A 15,503-nucleotide genomic window follows, 5' to 3' on the forward strand; every position below is an offset into this window, starting at 1 on the left:
CGGATTCTCATCTTGGAATTTGTGCTTATGCTGCATTTTCATCATTTTGGCCACATGATTTCTTTCATATTACTGTGGGTTCTAATTATTTAAAAGAAACTTAAAAGCAATGGAAAACGATTTTTTGCCTAAAAATTACTTCTAATTTTGTTCAAAGAAGTTGCCTTTATTAGACATGTTCTTACTTTAAATTTTGCCTCTAGGAAAATACTTTAACATTCTACCATTTTTAGGCGTCACTGTGCTACGTAAAAGTTAAAACAATTTATAAACAAAATAATTTTTTGTTTGATTTGAGTTAGGAATGATATGACATTCCTCTGTTGACTAAATAGCTTTAAGTTTTCACTTCTAAGGCGCCTGCTGCGAACGTTCCTCTCCATACGCGTTCGCTTCACCATGTACCGTATTAATCCAGTAGTTGAGGACACCGATGATGACATAGTTCATACTGACAATATGTACAAAATGAGCGTTGCGGGTCAGCCAATTCCAACGGCAAGTACCACTGGGCCCACTGATCAATTCTCCCGTTTTCTTGTTAACAAATCGGGTGCTAGATCAAAACTTGGTCAGGCCTTAGAGACCATGGGACAACAACAAGGATGCAAACATGTAGAATCCGACCAGAGAGCAGAGAAACAGACTTCCAAGGCTGCTCTGAATACTGAGGTATCCAACGAAATGAATCTTGATAAATATATTGTCAGAAAGGTGGCTCCCGTTTCTAAGCTCGGCAAACACCTTCAATCACAGCAGGAGGGTGAGAACCGGTCTGATCACGACTTGGAGTTTCTTCATCGTCTTAAGGAAATGGAGCAAATGTTGGATGGCTTCCTCGTCCCGATGGGCCTCGTTAAATCTAGCGATCATATCTCGTCTTCACTACTCACGGATAGCAAAGTCCCGGAACCTCCTGCTCAACCAACCAAACGCGTTGAAAAGCCAACTACGGCGCCGATCTCCACTCTCATGACCAATTCGATCCCTTCTCCCGCTCCGCCTCCTGGCGGTCATACTGGTGACTGCTCAAGGGTGGTTCACCCTCTGCATGGACTGGATCAGGTACTGGACAGCCTCTTTGCTCCGATGAGTCCCGTTAAATCTGGCGAGCATGCTTCATCTTCACTGCTCGGGGGTAGCAAAGTCGCAGAACCTCCTGCTCAACCAACCAAACATGTTGAGAACCCGACCGCTGCGCCGACTTCTGCGCCCTCGACCAATCTGGTGCCTTCTCTCACCTCACCCTCTGGAGTCCAAATTGACGACGACCCAAAATTGATTCATCGTCTTAAAGAAATGGAGCAATTACTAGATGGCTTTCTCGTTCCGATGGGCCTCGTTAAATCCGGTGAGCATGCCTCATTTTTGCTCACGGGTAGCAAAGTTCCAGAGCCCCCTGCTCAACCAGCCGAACGTATTGAGAAGCCGACTTCTGCGCCCACGACCAATCAGATGTCTTCTCTCATCTCGCCTTCTGGGGGCCAAATAGATGACGACCCAAAATTGATTCATCGTCTTAAAGAAATGGAGCAATTACTAGATAGCTTCCTCGTTCCAATGGGTCTCGTTAGATCTGGCGGGCATGCCTCTTCTTCGCTGCTCACGGATAACATAGTTCCAGAACCTCTTGCTCAACCAACCAAACATGTTGAGGAGCCAACCACCGCGCCTATCTCTGCTCCCATGAATAACTTGGTGTCTTTTCTTCCTCCAACTTTCGTTGACCTCGCACTTCACTGCGACCCCAGAACTCCGCCTTTTGCGATTCTCCTCTACAGCAAGATGCTGAAATTGGGAGGTCACGATGTCTCTCTCCAATTCTACAAGCACTCCTCTCTTATGTCGATTCCGGAACACTTGCCCCAATTGGAAAAGTTCTTCACAGATCAGCCTCGTTCTTCTGCCTCAAAGTTAATTCTTTCCGTAATTTGGCGACCCTGTGCCTTGGGTTGTATGGCTGTTTCGAACCCCTTCACTGACCTCCCACTCTACGGCGAGTCGGCCATTTTAATGTTCCTTTCAAGTCTCTCACCCGACTTTGCCAGGTCTTTTGGGAACCTGTCTAGGATTGATTCGGCTGTCCTCACCAAGAATGAGGAAGTGCTCATGAATTGTATCGAGAAGTTTGGGAAAAGGGGCAGTGAGCCCTTCTCGATTGAAGAGCTCTCACTTTTCATATCCTGTGAGGTAGCTGGATTGTCTTCTCTTATACAGAGAGCCTCCAATTCCTGGTTCAGCCGATGCATGTCAAACGAGTGTTTTGCCACGACGAAAAAAATGATTGATCAGTATCATTAAATTTGTTGTGGGAATTGTTTGTTGTGAATATACCTTGATCATTGGGTGTTTGATGTTCTATGTCAATTCCGAGTTGGTGTTGATGGGGATCGTTATGTTGTTACTTCGCTACTTACGTATATGTCGCCCCTGGAAAATTAACAAATATTCTTTTTATTTAAGGACCGCCGTGTAAAACGTCATTTGATTTTATTGTTGACTGCATCGGCTTCGCACACTACATTTCAGCAGTCAAAGTCCTTTCAATACGATGAGGCGGTACTACCGGTACAGAACTACCCTTTCTTGAGGCTTCTGCGAAATGACTGCAGAAAAACATGCTCCCCATTTGCCCGCCTAGATCATGCCTCTCTAGAAGTCGATGGACGAAGTGAATTGCCCATGTCTCGACTGGCAACAGTGTATCGTTTTACAGGTAGTGATGGTGGAATTTAATGGCTGCAGCTACGTTAGCTACATAGCTTCCAAAAGCTATGCAGCCATTTTCAACATACTCAACGGTGGTTTAGTCAAAGCAAGGCGCAAACAGCTGGTGACTTCTGACTTATGCTTTTGGAGCTGCCCTCTGAAATGAAATCTGCGTTAATTTTCGTTCTACATGGAGGTGATTACTGAGACATTAAAGTGTGAGGAAGCACTAGATTGACAAATTTTAAGGATCTACCAAAGGCAAGTCTCTGAGGAGTTTGTTAATTACATCTCTACACCTAAAAGCCCTGTGATGCTTCATCTCGTGACGCGAATGTTGTTCTTTTGACATATACAATCAAAAGCGAATACTTGAGTAGTAAAATGTGAATTCTGGACATTTAAATAGTTATAAATGTAGGTATGTGTAATGTATGCGTTTTGAACATGCTCTTTAGGTGACAATCGGCCGAGTTGGAGAAACCTGGTAGTTGAGACAACCCCGTCAATCCTTAAAGAGGACACAAATCCCCACTTTGCATAGATTTTTACCACCCAATTTATCCCCTTCTCAGCGTCAGAGGGTTTAAAATCGCGGGTAGAGGGGAGAAACAATGAAGGTTCTGCATACTGGTCAATGCAATTATGCATTTATTGAGGCTTAGAATATTGAAATGGGAATTCAAATCCTTCGGCTGCCACTTTCATGCTCCGCTTGGGGACCGATTCGGCTTTCATAGACGAGGCTTTCCTCCTTAGTCAACCCGTTTAGTCACGTCTTCTTCCAACGTCGCCATAATCGTCTCATTGAGCAGGAATTGTCCAGGACATCCCATTCCGCTGTCACTAGCGTAGCATCCAAGTTACCTCTACGCGCTATGAGGAGTAAGACAGGAAACAGCTCCATTAAGATCAGTTGAATGGTCTCAGGGCCCAGTTGTGGAGGTTGGATTGCGTGCAACCGGGGTATATTACGCAACATTATGAATGAGGAAACAAATATTATTCTTTTATGAGAAACCCAATTTATTCTAAGTCTTAACCTTGAAGCTCCTTATGCTTAGTCTTCAGCGTCCGTCATCTCAGGCGTTCAAGTAACCTGGAACTAATTGCTAAATGAGAATGAAATTTCCCCTGAAGACAAAGGAAGTCATAATTCTAGGGCTGAATACGTATTCCAGACGTTCAGAAGGGCTGAGGACTACTGACATGGCCCGGAGACCGTGCAGCCTAGCCTTAAGTGGGCCAAAAAAAAACAACCAAATTATTCGACACAGCTCCTCTCTCCTTTTGGGCGTCGCCTTTGGTGCCATCACAACGCAGTTGGTGCTGTAGGATAAACACCTACGAACCAACCGCACTAGTAACCGAATTTGCGTGCAACTAAGAATATACCTGCCTGCACCGTCATTGATTCGTCCTAGCAATTTCACTGGATCTCGAGTTTCGCCTTGTTTAATGGCTGCACTGGGGAAAGGGCGAATGTGCAGACCGTTGCATATTTCAACGCTGGCCCAAAAGCAGAGCCATATAAAGTAGGGCGGGGTTTAAAATTAGTACCGTGGGGATAGGGTTTCGTGTCTATTTCTCTTTGCCACTGTTCCCACTTCAATGCCACCCAGTCGTAACTGGCTATGTAGGTTCTATCCACCTGGTAGAGAGGTGGGGGCGGTATCGCGTGTTCACCCCCTTGACATCTTCGTCCAGGTACGACAGATGGTTGTTAATAGCAATCCTCCAGACTGCGTAACCAGGTTAGTTTCCAGAGGTAATCATCATTGTCAACCCTCTTGCTGAAGGTTGTCACCGATTCTCCCATCCGTACCCCATGTCCTTCTTCCACCACGTCAAGGTTTAGCATTTAGAAATGAAAATCAGTGTAGCTGTCTCCTAGGATCGTGTTCGCTCTCCGCCGCTACCAATATAGCACCCCAAGATTTCCCCAGAGACGAAAGAAGACATAGAATAGGACCGAATATGTACTGACAACACACAGAGGGGTTGCGGCTACTGCCATGGCCCGGAGGCGGTGCCGCCCAGAGGAAGTATAATGGTGGAGCCTTAACTTCCCTCTTACCAAAACCGAGGGTAAAACAAGCAATCACAGTATTACATTCCACCTCGTAAATTTCTCACAGAGCCTTTTACTAAATTTGTAGCAAGATTATGTAGTTAATAGGTACCTCGTAAGCATAGGCTGCATTCCTTGGCACATTGCCACTTGCCAGATCCTCTTCATAGGGGTGGTTTCTTCGAGACGAAATTTAATTGTTGACGCACGCCGCTAAATTATAATAGAAGTGGTAATTTGGGAGCCTCATTACTCCTTTAATTTCATTTTATTTTTCATATAAGCCAATATCTTTCGAAAGTCTGCCTCATGGACCTAAGAATGTTCATTCATCCCACCTGTAACGTCAACAAGTCAGTTAGTAAAAATAAGAAAAAGTGAAGTTAAATATCAGGTAAGTATCTTTGTAGACAACAGACAGCATTAGCTCAACGGTAAATATCTAGTCATGATACATTAATTCAAATGAGCTCTAGCAGTCATTTGACATTTTCCATTCCTGCACTTGTGACTCCCACCGCATGTCTACACGCATCGGCCACCGAGTGGTTTGTCGGCTGATGCAACCACTTCATCATTTGCCGCCATTAGTAAGAATAGAGGATTTTGATAGGTTCCTTTTCCTGTGTAGGCACACTTGGCATTAGTTGGTGTTTTATAAATCATAAAGGTGGGTAATGTCACATTAATCTGATCAAAAAATATTGGCAATTGGCAAATGCCACTCCTCAAAATAGGTCTCTGAAATAAAGTATGACTCATTTATGACTTGAAAGGTCTGGTGAATTAATGAAAGATAATATAAAACGAAAAAAGGAGGATTTTTACCAGGTCGTAGTGGAAGAAAATTGCTTTCTACCCATTGGTTGCATTTCGTCTGGGAATCTGATTGGTCCTACTCAATTAACCAATCGCACCATCGATCCAACCACAAGTTCGCCTCTGAAAGCTTTTATTCAGTCGGTTTCAATCAAAAGCTGCAGGATTTAAATTGATGCTTAAATTTCACAAAGATGTAATGAATCTCCTCAGCTGGAGGCTGAATCATATGAAAAATACTCATTTACAGGCGCAAGCTTGTTCTGGTAGCCGGCGCGCATATCGCGAGCCAGCTCAGAGTAAACCGTGAATTCAGACAAGAGACAGCGGTGTTAGTTCACGCATAAAAAAACAACCGATGGTGGTGAAGTGTCTCGTGAACGAACTAAAAGACGTTAAACATGGTGCAGTGTTGTAATGGGACTTTCAGCTGCTCATCCGTAAGTTGTTAGAATGGCGTCAAGGTCCTACATACCCACTAATAACTTCTATCAATGAAGACCCAGATCATGATATTTTTAAAGACAAAGCCTTGTCAGCAATTTAAGCCACCATTCAGCCTGTAATTTGCCTGATCATTGATGCTTGATTGATGTATAAGGGATAGAACTTTAAAATATTGCGAAGTTAGTGCACACAGGTCGTCAGGACAGCTTAGTCCTTTCGACCAGCGGCAAAAGGTTGAATGGTGCAATAAATTGAAGGACTGTTTCCATAAGTGAGGTATTAATGTGGGTGAAAAAAACCTAGATGCATCATTGCACTGTGGAAGCCGAACAAGTACCAGCACTTCTGCACTGGTTAAGAAATAATGCAGGCCCTTCATAGACAGTTCAGCTAAAGCTCTGAAATAGGTATAAAAAATTAGCAGAGGAATACACCACAATGAAAAAAATTCAGTTTTCATTCCAGGACATTCGTTCTTTTTTTAAATTCTTGGGTTCCAATTTGGCTCAAACGTGACTAGCAAAAAAAGGCTACCAGGGAAAAGAATGACAAAACTTAATCACAATAACAGAAAGCTGTAAGTGATTCTTCCAAATATATGTTCGGGGCTTCGAAAGAATTTGATAAGTAATAAATGAAAAAAGCAGAGACGAGTTCCTGGATTGATCTACACAACAATGCTTTTACAATTCGCTTTTTTTTACTCGTCCTGTTATCACCTGTCAAAATTGTAAAATTAGAGCTGAAGTCAAACCAGATTTGTTTAACTATTCCCTCTCGTTTAGCAGACACTTAAAGCTCTGCTTTTGTACCACCGCTGGGTGGCCTGGCCTCCGAGCCAATGACAGTACTCTTCCCGCCCTCCTCGAGCCCTTCTATGCGTCACTAATATATGTACTGCCCTGGTATTGTCTTCTTTCGACGTCAGAGAAGACTCGAGAGGCTGCATTGGTGGCAGTGGAAAGCAAATCCGATCCCAAAGGCCAAATATTCTGATTTGCATTACTGGACGCTAAACCTTAACGCGACAGAGGAAGGGCATATGCTGTGGATGGGAGAATCCGGAATGGTCCCTAGCAGGTTGAAAATAGCGTCAACCTGTGGTAACTAACAGTCTCGTGTTCTACAGGAATGCTATTAGCAGCTGAAAAGAAATTAGCCCTGAACTGTCAGGAAAAGTTCATTACAGAGCTGTCTACACTACCTGTGTTATGGTGACAATGATGTGAACACACGATGCCGCCCCCACCTGCCTAGTGGGTGGAGAGAATCCAGATAGGCATGACTGTGCAGCACTGAAGTGCTAACAAATCAGCAAGGTGGAATAGATGCGAATCCTCATCCCACAAAACTATTTCTAAACCTGTTTTTTTATTAACTGGCTCTACTTTAGCGCTTACGACTAGCAATACACATTTCTACTTCCCCTCTAATACAGTTTTCATGCAGGCGAAAACTCCAGGTCCAGTAAAATCGTCAAGATAGTGTCACTGACGTTGCGGCCAAGTATCGTCTTGATTACACGCAAATCCGATGACTAAAGCGGGCCGAGTAGCACTTTGCTTATTTGTCCAACAATTCATTTTGGTCTTCCGGACTCTTAAGACCCCGCCTTTGTACTTCCGCTGGGCGGCATGACCTCCGGACCATGTAAGTTACTCCCCAGTTCTTTTGTACATTGGCAATACATTTTCCATCCCAGTATTATGAATTCTTTAGTCCTCAAGGGAGACCCAGGAAGCTACGCTACCAACAAAGCGAAATCACGAATACAATATTAATAAAGTAATGAACTCTGCCCCCAGTGGCTCTTTGAAGCATCAGTTTCTACTTTTGTAGCTTTGATTCCAGCGGATGAAATTAAAACCCACTTTCTGTGTATATTTTAGCTTTTATGACCTAATCTACGAATGCTAAAGTGGAACGATAAAGATGGTTGTATTATTAGGAGGACTTAAATTGGTAGGCAGATAATACAAGGGTGGACCGTAATTTTTGACCCAACAATAGACTCTTCTTATCCATGGTAATCGAAGGTGAGGAGCACCCCAAGTAAGCAGTGCCACCGATGTCGAATCAAACTGAAACCACCACCTACTTTTGCCTGCGTTTATTAAGATTTTAACCTACTTTAACTGGTCGAAGTAGGAGTAGCTGAATAATTGTTCGACTCATTGTGTTGCCGATTTCACAATTGCTCGTCAATTCAACTAATGAGAGAAATTTTTTAAGCAAAATCATTGTAGTAGAACACCGTGACTGCTTGCTTGGTTACGGAGGCACTGAGAAGGGCACGGCCATGCTACGTCCGAGCCTCCTGGCCACGTCAGCAGCCCTTTCAGTCCTTCTATATATCACTAAAATCATTTCTATTCTAGTATTATGGCTTCTCTCGTCTTCAGGAATAACACAGAATGCTACAGTGGAAGTACATTTTTCCTCTACTTCAGTAAATCGGGTTTTTACTATAAAAGTGTGGAAAATTACGCCGAAAGCATTTACAGGCCCATATTACAAAGGTGTTCGACCACAAAAATAATTCATTACGTAAATATCTCAAAAATCCTCAAAATTAGCTGTTTATACAAAAAGTATCCAAAGAAAAGAACACCGCCCCGAATCTCTCTGCGCCACAGCGCATCCCGTCCTCTGAAACTGAGTTTGATATTGAACGTATGTCGTCCTTATTTATTTCCCAAATCCATAAAAAACGAGCACAAATGAAACAGAAAAAATTTTCTGCACTAATATAATTGAAAAATTAGACAAAAACACAGTAAGTCAATTAAGAGAAATCGAGTTTAACCACACTGGAGCACTTTATAAGCCTATCATGGGGTAGTTTTACATTCTAAACAGTATACAAAATTAGTAACTCACAAACTTGAGGCAGAGAACGGCGACAAGTCACAGATTGAGGCAATTGCCGAAAGGTGGGTTGTCAGGTGAAATCACAGGTTTCTGCTTTGCGGATCGCGTGTGCGCATGACGGTCAACTTCAGATCGGCACCAAACTCGAGAATAGCCAATCCAAACGCTGCTACTTAGCAACAACCAGTACAACAAGTTGCGAATAAGGCGTCATATTTCCGACTACTCAACACTTACTCGATTACAACGACTCGACATTGTGCACATATCTAGGTGATAGCCCCTACGTGAAACCGATCACTTGAAAAAGGTAGACCTGCACTCATTTGAGTAAGGTCCCAAATCTACCACATACACTTAGACAAGCCTATGCTCATAATCAGGAAAAAAAAGGAAAAACATCCCACCGTTTTTATTCTAAACAGCGCAACGAACAAGAGGGTTGAAGTGAATACGCAAATGAGTTAAAGGAGATTTTTTTGTACGGCAAGATAGAAGCAGCCAATCATACTGAATAGATCATTGGGGTAAGTGGAGAACGAAAGAAGTGGTTGTGGAAAGTCAATTTACAGGCCGGGATAGAGGCCGTGGCTTCGGCCAACTGAGGGGTAGGGCAAGGAGGAGGAGGGTGCACAGGGTTGTTGTTGAGAGTGTGAATGTTGTCCCCCTGCCGAGTTCTCCATTTCATTTAGCTTTTCAATCTTGATACGCCGAAGGTTAAAGGATTTCCGAAGGTCGAGCATTTTGGTGAGAAACTCTTCTAAACCGATCTGTTTCTTGAGAAAACTCTTCTGTAACTGTTCAGACATTTCGTCCTCCTCAGAGTTGGCCACCTTCATCAAGGCTAGCATTGTTTGGATCGAGAAGGAGCCACGAATTTCATCTTCAAGCAAGAGGAAAATAAAAGCCAATAACCTGGAGCTTTCCTATGGGCAAACTTGACGATAAACTGCTTGTGACTGAGTTGCAAGGCGCGATCAAAGTACAAGATCGGAATAAACCTCTGAATACGCACCCCATTATATCCATAAAAGCACGCTGATATAAGCACAACAACTTACGAATAAGAACTCACTAAACTCACCTAATTTGCTTTTATAATTACTGTACTCCTTGAGGGCCTCGTTAAATTTGTGGTGAGCAGAAACCAAATCAGCTTTTGTCTTTTGCATTGCGGGTTCATGACCAAGGTTTTCAATGGCCTTTTGTTGGTTGCTTTTCCAGAGGCGACTCTTATCAGCTTCGAGCTTTTTTACGGTTGGTGTATCCAGTACCATTTTACGGATTTTGTTGTCATTATTAAACAGATCATCTAATTCGGATTTGCTCATGCCAGCAAGCTTGTCATCAAAATTCCCCGGAACCATTCCGTCAAATGGCATTCCTAAAACGGTCAAGAAGGGCCTTAATTATTTCTAGCCTATCGGTTACGGTGACTAGAATAAACAGAAAATTATACGAACGGAGACTGCAAAACTAAAGGCGGACCAAGTCAGCATATCACGAAATGAAAAAGTTTACCATCTAAGCTAAGAACAAAATACTAAATGATAAACGTAACATCGCAGTAGTGGTGGAAAAAGTACAATGCATAAAACAGATTCCCAATTGAAATTGCTCCACTCCTGTGCAACGAATGTTACCGCGGCATTTCTAGCTGAATTCACGAGCCAAGAAGAATTAAAAAAAGGAAAAAATACTTTTGAGAGTGTGAGTTACCACTGAGACCAAATACAAAGACCCGATAAGGGTTCCCCGGAATGAACCAAAGGATTAGAAGGTGGCAGAAGGCTAAGAAGGTCAAATATATTCCAGTTAAAAAATTGGTCAGGTACTTTTATCCACAGCGTGCAACCCCGAATTATGGACACATATAAGAAGGTGCCTAAAAAAGATTTTGAATATATGAAAGGGGGCACCTAAAAGAGAGCATTTATGCTGCGTGCTGAAGTCAGTTTTACCCGTAAAATAGTAAAATCCAGCTATGAAAGTCCATCCAGAAAACTCTCAAATTTAGGTGACTTAAAAGAAATGAGCTGCAGCCAAAGAAGTCAATGTTCCCGTTTTATCAGCATCTTCCAACCTAGCGAGTATAATGCATAAAACCTATGTTTTTGGAAATCCACAAACACTGGTTAGCATACACCAGATGCATGCACCAATTTGAGAATAAAATGCTTTTGATTAACTTCATATTTTTCAATTTCTATGCAAACTTGTATATTCACGATGCAAATGAAGCATTTATTTAGACGTAGGCTAAACAGAAGTAGCAATTAAAAATTTATTGTACAAGCTTTCTAATTTGCTCATCCATGAGGGCTGAAATCCTTATTACCGATTTGTCTTTTAGCGACTCTCAAGGACGCCTCGTCTTCTAAAGGATTATGAAATTTAAGCCGTCACGCCGTGATGGCTTACCCAGAATTGGGTGTATAAGTCAAATAGATAACTACCCTGATGTTAACTTCACCACACCTAACTGTCTCCTCTACACAAAATTTGGTATTTTGTACTTGTTTTATTTGACTTTTAGGTGCCGTCCCTTTTCTCACCAATGATATTGTAAAACAAATTTATGGTTTACCCAACCTCACATTCGCATCCTTAAATTTCCTGTACAGTTCGGCTTATAACTTATTTTTACTTTCAGACGTGAACGTTTCAAGGTTTTCCGAAAGTTTGGCAAGGGCTTGGCCCAGTACTCTGGTCTAGGGGTATTTTTCACCTTTCTTATCTTAAAACCTCCAAGATTCCTGTCATTCTTTTTCAAAATGACCCTACTGAAGCAGCCGTGACTCGTGCTGTTGATAAAACATCTATTCAAGTATGGGCTGTTGGCGGTCGTTTGCCCGTAACCATGGAGCAGTATGCCGATTGTGTTGTCAATGCGCTTCCCGTGGCCTTTCAGATGCCGGTGGATAACGAAACCTCCTTTCCAGATTCAACAGCACCAACAAAGAAGCGGTGTCAAAAGTCGGTGCAGCGCACAAGATCCTACGCGTCTATGCTAGAGGAAATCGTGGCATCGAATGAGGTTAGCCACTGCTGCTTTTACACACTAAGATGAACTCCTGGTATTTAGAAAGTGAAATTTGATTCTACCCCCAGAAACTTCAGAAAATCCCGCCTCTCATCTCTGTGGCTGGTGGAAATGACCTTGATCAACGTCTCCGCGGAATTACTTCCGTGGATTTCAGTCGTGCATCTGGTTTGATAATTTGTTACCTTCTCTTAGCTTATGTGCATCAATTACTGTGATTCATTTTGGTATTCTCTGGCTTATATTTGAGGTGATTGTAGTGCTTTTTTTTAATGCCGGATATCAGCTGGTGTGGTGTTAATCGGAATAACTTCTTATCGAGTAGCATATTTTGTAAGCGCATCTGCATGCGACTGTTATTCTACTCCATTGCATATTGCCTCAATTCGAACATTCATTGAGGGCTCCTTAGCATTGGACGAAGTTTTAATTCCCTAGGTATCATCATATCTTATCATCATGCTACAAATGTGGTATTCTTCTGCCAACAAAATCTACAGATAGTGACCTTTAGCCCTTACTGTTGTTATGTTTCTTAGCCTCGCCCTTACAGCAAACGTTATGAACTTGTGTTATAAATAAAAGGAATCGGCTATGCAAAGCGATTACTAATGAATTCCTGGTGTTGACACTTCAAGTCCTCCTGCTATCTTTAGCCTTACCCTTCTCTATGCTTTCAGGCATCGTGCTTGATGGCTTCTTCCACGAATCCCTCGAGGGAGATCGGTCATCTCACTTGGAGACCGTCTTCTCTATCCTCTCCTCTGTCTGCTCCCGCTTTCCTCCTCACCTTCCACGCTTTCTCACCAACCTCTGGCAGCCGGATGAAGTGGTCCGCGCCTGTCTCTGTGGCGTCGATCTATTCGACGGCAGTCTACCCTTCCGTCTTACCCGTAGTGGCATTGCCTGGCTGTACACCGCATATCGCAAGGACATGGTCAGCTCTGCCTGGATTTGCTTCCCACTGCAGGCGGAAGACCTGAAGGCCGAAGTTTACCGACAACCGATGCAACCGGATTGCCCATGCTTTGCATGTCAGCGACACAATCAGGGCTATGTGTCACACTTGCATAGTGTGAAAGAGATGCTGGCTCACATTCTCCTCATGATGTAAGGTGGTTTATTTGCTCTGTCACTATTAAGGAGGTGTTTTCTGCTGAGAGATGAAGTCTGTTGAGGCAATGAAATAGTAACGTTGGGGGTGAAATGTGTAACTTTGGAATGCTTTTAGAGTTAGGCAGAAGATATGCTGAATCAATCGTAAACAATGCGTAAAACATTGGATGAATCCAGATATTCTCCTAGCATTGTCCCGTAACAATCTCCAGTGCGTGGCGTAAAAGAACTCATTTTCCTTTCACCACATCGAGACTAAAACCAGGCTCAAAAGAATCCCACTGATGTCCATTGATTGCTGTCTTTCAGTCACAATTCCACACAGTGCTACGCCTTCTTCGCCGACTTGAGACAGGCTATTGCGGATGGACGAGTGGATGAATTTGCGGAGATGTCAAAGGCCCATCACTTCCCTGAGGACCTTCTACACATCGATTTGACTATAAAGACCATCCAAAACGGCGATGTTTAATGTCCATCTTTCCCTTTTATTACAACGAAAGTGTTCGGTGTGTCAATTATTTTTACTTGTATTTATATAAGTAGAAATGCTGTATCTTGATTGGGTGGGAAAGTGACGAGCAGAAAGTTAAACTCACAATTTAACCAAGTATCCTTTTTCTTAAACATCTATAAATTGACGGTTCTTGTTGCCATCACTTGGAATCGTGACTTGGATGTAGGAGTTTTCCTTGCGTAACGACCTCGTTTTGCGATTCAAACCCCACAAGTGCTACAGGCCCTTTCTGTCAATGTGTCGCCCCAAATCTTGTCGAAGTCGTAAGAATTCATACAAATGTAGATGGAGATTCATTAGTTGCGTGAAGCAGGTCTGAGAGGCTACAGACGTGGTCCGGGACTGTACAGCCTAGTGTATGCGCATTCTAACCTGAGAGACTCGTTTTGTGTCGCCGACAGCTCAAATACAGTGTTTAGGATAGGCATGCACGATTCAATCATTTCGTTGCTTCTTGTTGACCTTTGTCCTACTTTCGCGTTATTTTGAAGCCTACGTGAAAAAAATAGAATGTCGGTTACCGCTGGTGGATGTAATTTCAGCTTCCCATGTTGTAGTAATGTTTAATCTGAATAATGGTGGTTGTACTTGTTTATACCCACCTTGGTGAAACCTAAGCAAGTGGGTACCGTGGGCCATACAGTAAAATTGGATGGCAACCAATTTCTTGGTTGCTGTTCTCTTCTTTTGTGTACACGGCATAAACGCGCTCCACATGTTTGACGGTTTGCTGGCTGACTATGCTGGCATGGGAAATGACATTTGTGTATTGCATGCCTAGGCCAACGAACATAGCAATGGTTATCCCCAAACGACCCCCTCACTCCACTTGTTGGAGGTCAAGCACCAGCTTATGACCTGGAAGTAGCCGCAGCTAGTGAAATCACCTTCTCATTCTTATAGGGCAATGCAATGCAGGGTTTAATGCCGTCTCCGAAGTGACTCGTAAGGCGTTTGCCTTGGAAAAGAGAGGTTGATAGTGGCCCAACTCATTTCGTTATTACCCTCAAATTTCCGGGAGTTATTAGCATCCCTTCCTTGAAATGGGAAACTCACGCATAGATTATTTCAGCAAATAATATCTGATCAAAAGCTTTCTGTAGTCATTTAATTTTGCAAAAGGCAAGAACTTGTTTATTTATCTTGTAAGCTGCATTTGCACCAGTTCACGAGGGAGTAGCTCATTATAGGCAGATGTACGGATTTGCGCACTCCCCTTCCACGTTTCACGGATGTTTGTGTGCGATTTTCTCAATTTCCTTCCCTACCATAAGCATTCTGGTCTTGTCACCTCCTTCCTACTTGTGCCCAAAGCCTCACCTATGAGTTCCATCACATGAAAGACTGACATTTCAAATTTGAAAATATTTTTTTCCGTTCGACATTTACGGTCTCACTTCCTCAATTACTTGTTTTGTTTACCTTTGTGTTTACTACTCCCTTCCTGGACATGTATCCGAGTTATCGCTCTAACCAAACACCTTCTTCATAAACTTCGTATTTGCTTTGTACTTTTGCGGTAATAAGGTTTTTACAAACACTGGTACATTTCCATTGGTTGACAAAGAGCAAAGCACGACAAGTTCTTTCCTCACTTAGAGCGGCTTGGGAATTGCTTTTGATTTTATTGTTTTGTTTTTTTTTGAATCCAAAAATTTTCGCTGACTACGAACAAATGCGTGAATTCTCGTTGTCTTCTAAGGTAAACTATGAATTGCACAACCTGCCCTATGGGTCTCTTTTTGGATACAACTCCCTATTATCACTTTACACAGTGTTCATGCTTTACGGTTCACTTCTAATTTACCTTTTCGTGTCTCAATGTCTGAACGAGGTTGCAGCTTCAAAAGGTCATCGTAATGTGTCTAAAACCTACAACAGAAAGTGATGCAGCCCTCCACCGTGACCTT

General features: G+C 42.8%; 3 protein-coding genes across 3 annotated transcripts in view; 2 read left to right on the plus strand and 1 right to left on the minus strand. All coding sequences in view use genetic code 11, as the record gives it.

Moving 5' to 3' along the window:
* Positions 1-399: 399 nt before the first annotated feature.
* EGR_03144 (hypothetical protein) lies at positions 400-2,301 on the plus strand (the record flags this gene model as incomplete). The annotated part of the gene is made up of 1 exon (XM_024492393.1): positions 400-2,301. One exon carries the CDS (start codon positions 400-402, stop codon positions 2,299-2,301), a length of 1,902 nt encoding a protein of 633 aa, XP_024353067.1.
* Positions 2,302-9,483: 7,182 nt separating this feature from the next.
* Positions 9,484-10,284, minus strand: EGR_03145 (Vacuolar protein sorting-associated protein 37B; the record flags this gene model as incomplete). The annotated part of the gene is made up of 2 exons (XM_024492394.1): positions 9,484-9,800; positions 10,023-10,284. 2 exons carry the CDS (start codon positions 10,282-10,284, stop codon positions 9,484-9,486), a joined length of 579 nt encoding a protein of 192 aa, XP_024353068.1.
* A 1,020-nt stretch (positions 10,285-11,304) lies between these two features.
* Positions 11,305-15,503, plus strand: part of EGR_03146 (Queuine tRNA-ribosyltransferase subunit qtrtd1) — a gene marked incomplete at both ends in the record, with an annotated part of 4,964 nt that continues 765 nt past the window's right edge. The window contains 7 exons of the mRNA XM_024492395.1: positions 11,305-11,422; positions 11,454-11,535; positions 11,571-11,634; positions 11,670-11,954; positions 12,029-12,128; positions 12,641-13,070; positions 13,386-13,542. Of these exons, the coding sequence (XP_024353069.1) occupies positions 11,305-11,422; positions 11,454-11,535; positions 11,571-11,634; positions 11,670-11,954; positions 12,029-12,128; positions 12,641-13,070; positions 13,386-13,542 (1,236 nt within the window). The remainder of the gene's footprint in view (positions 11,423-11,453; positions 11,536-11,570; positions 11,635-11,669; positions 11,955-12,028; positions 12,129-12,640; positions 13,071-13,385; positions 13,543-15,503) is intronic.

The sequence above is a fragment of the Echinococcus granulosus genome (genome assembly GCF_000524195.1).
Source record: "Echinococcus granulosus chromosome Unknown EG_S00016, whole genome shotgun sequence".
In the NCBI taxonomy this organism is placed as follows: domain Eukaryota; kingdom Metazoa; phylum Platyhelminthes; class Cestoda; order Cyclophyllidea; family Taeniidae; genus Echinococcus; species Echinococcus granulosus.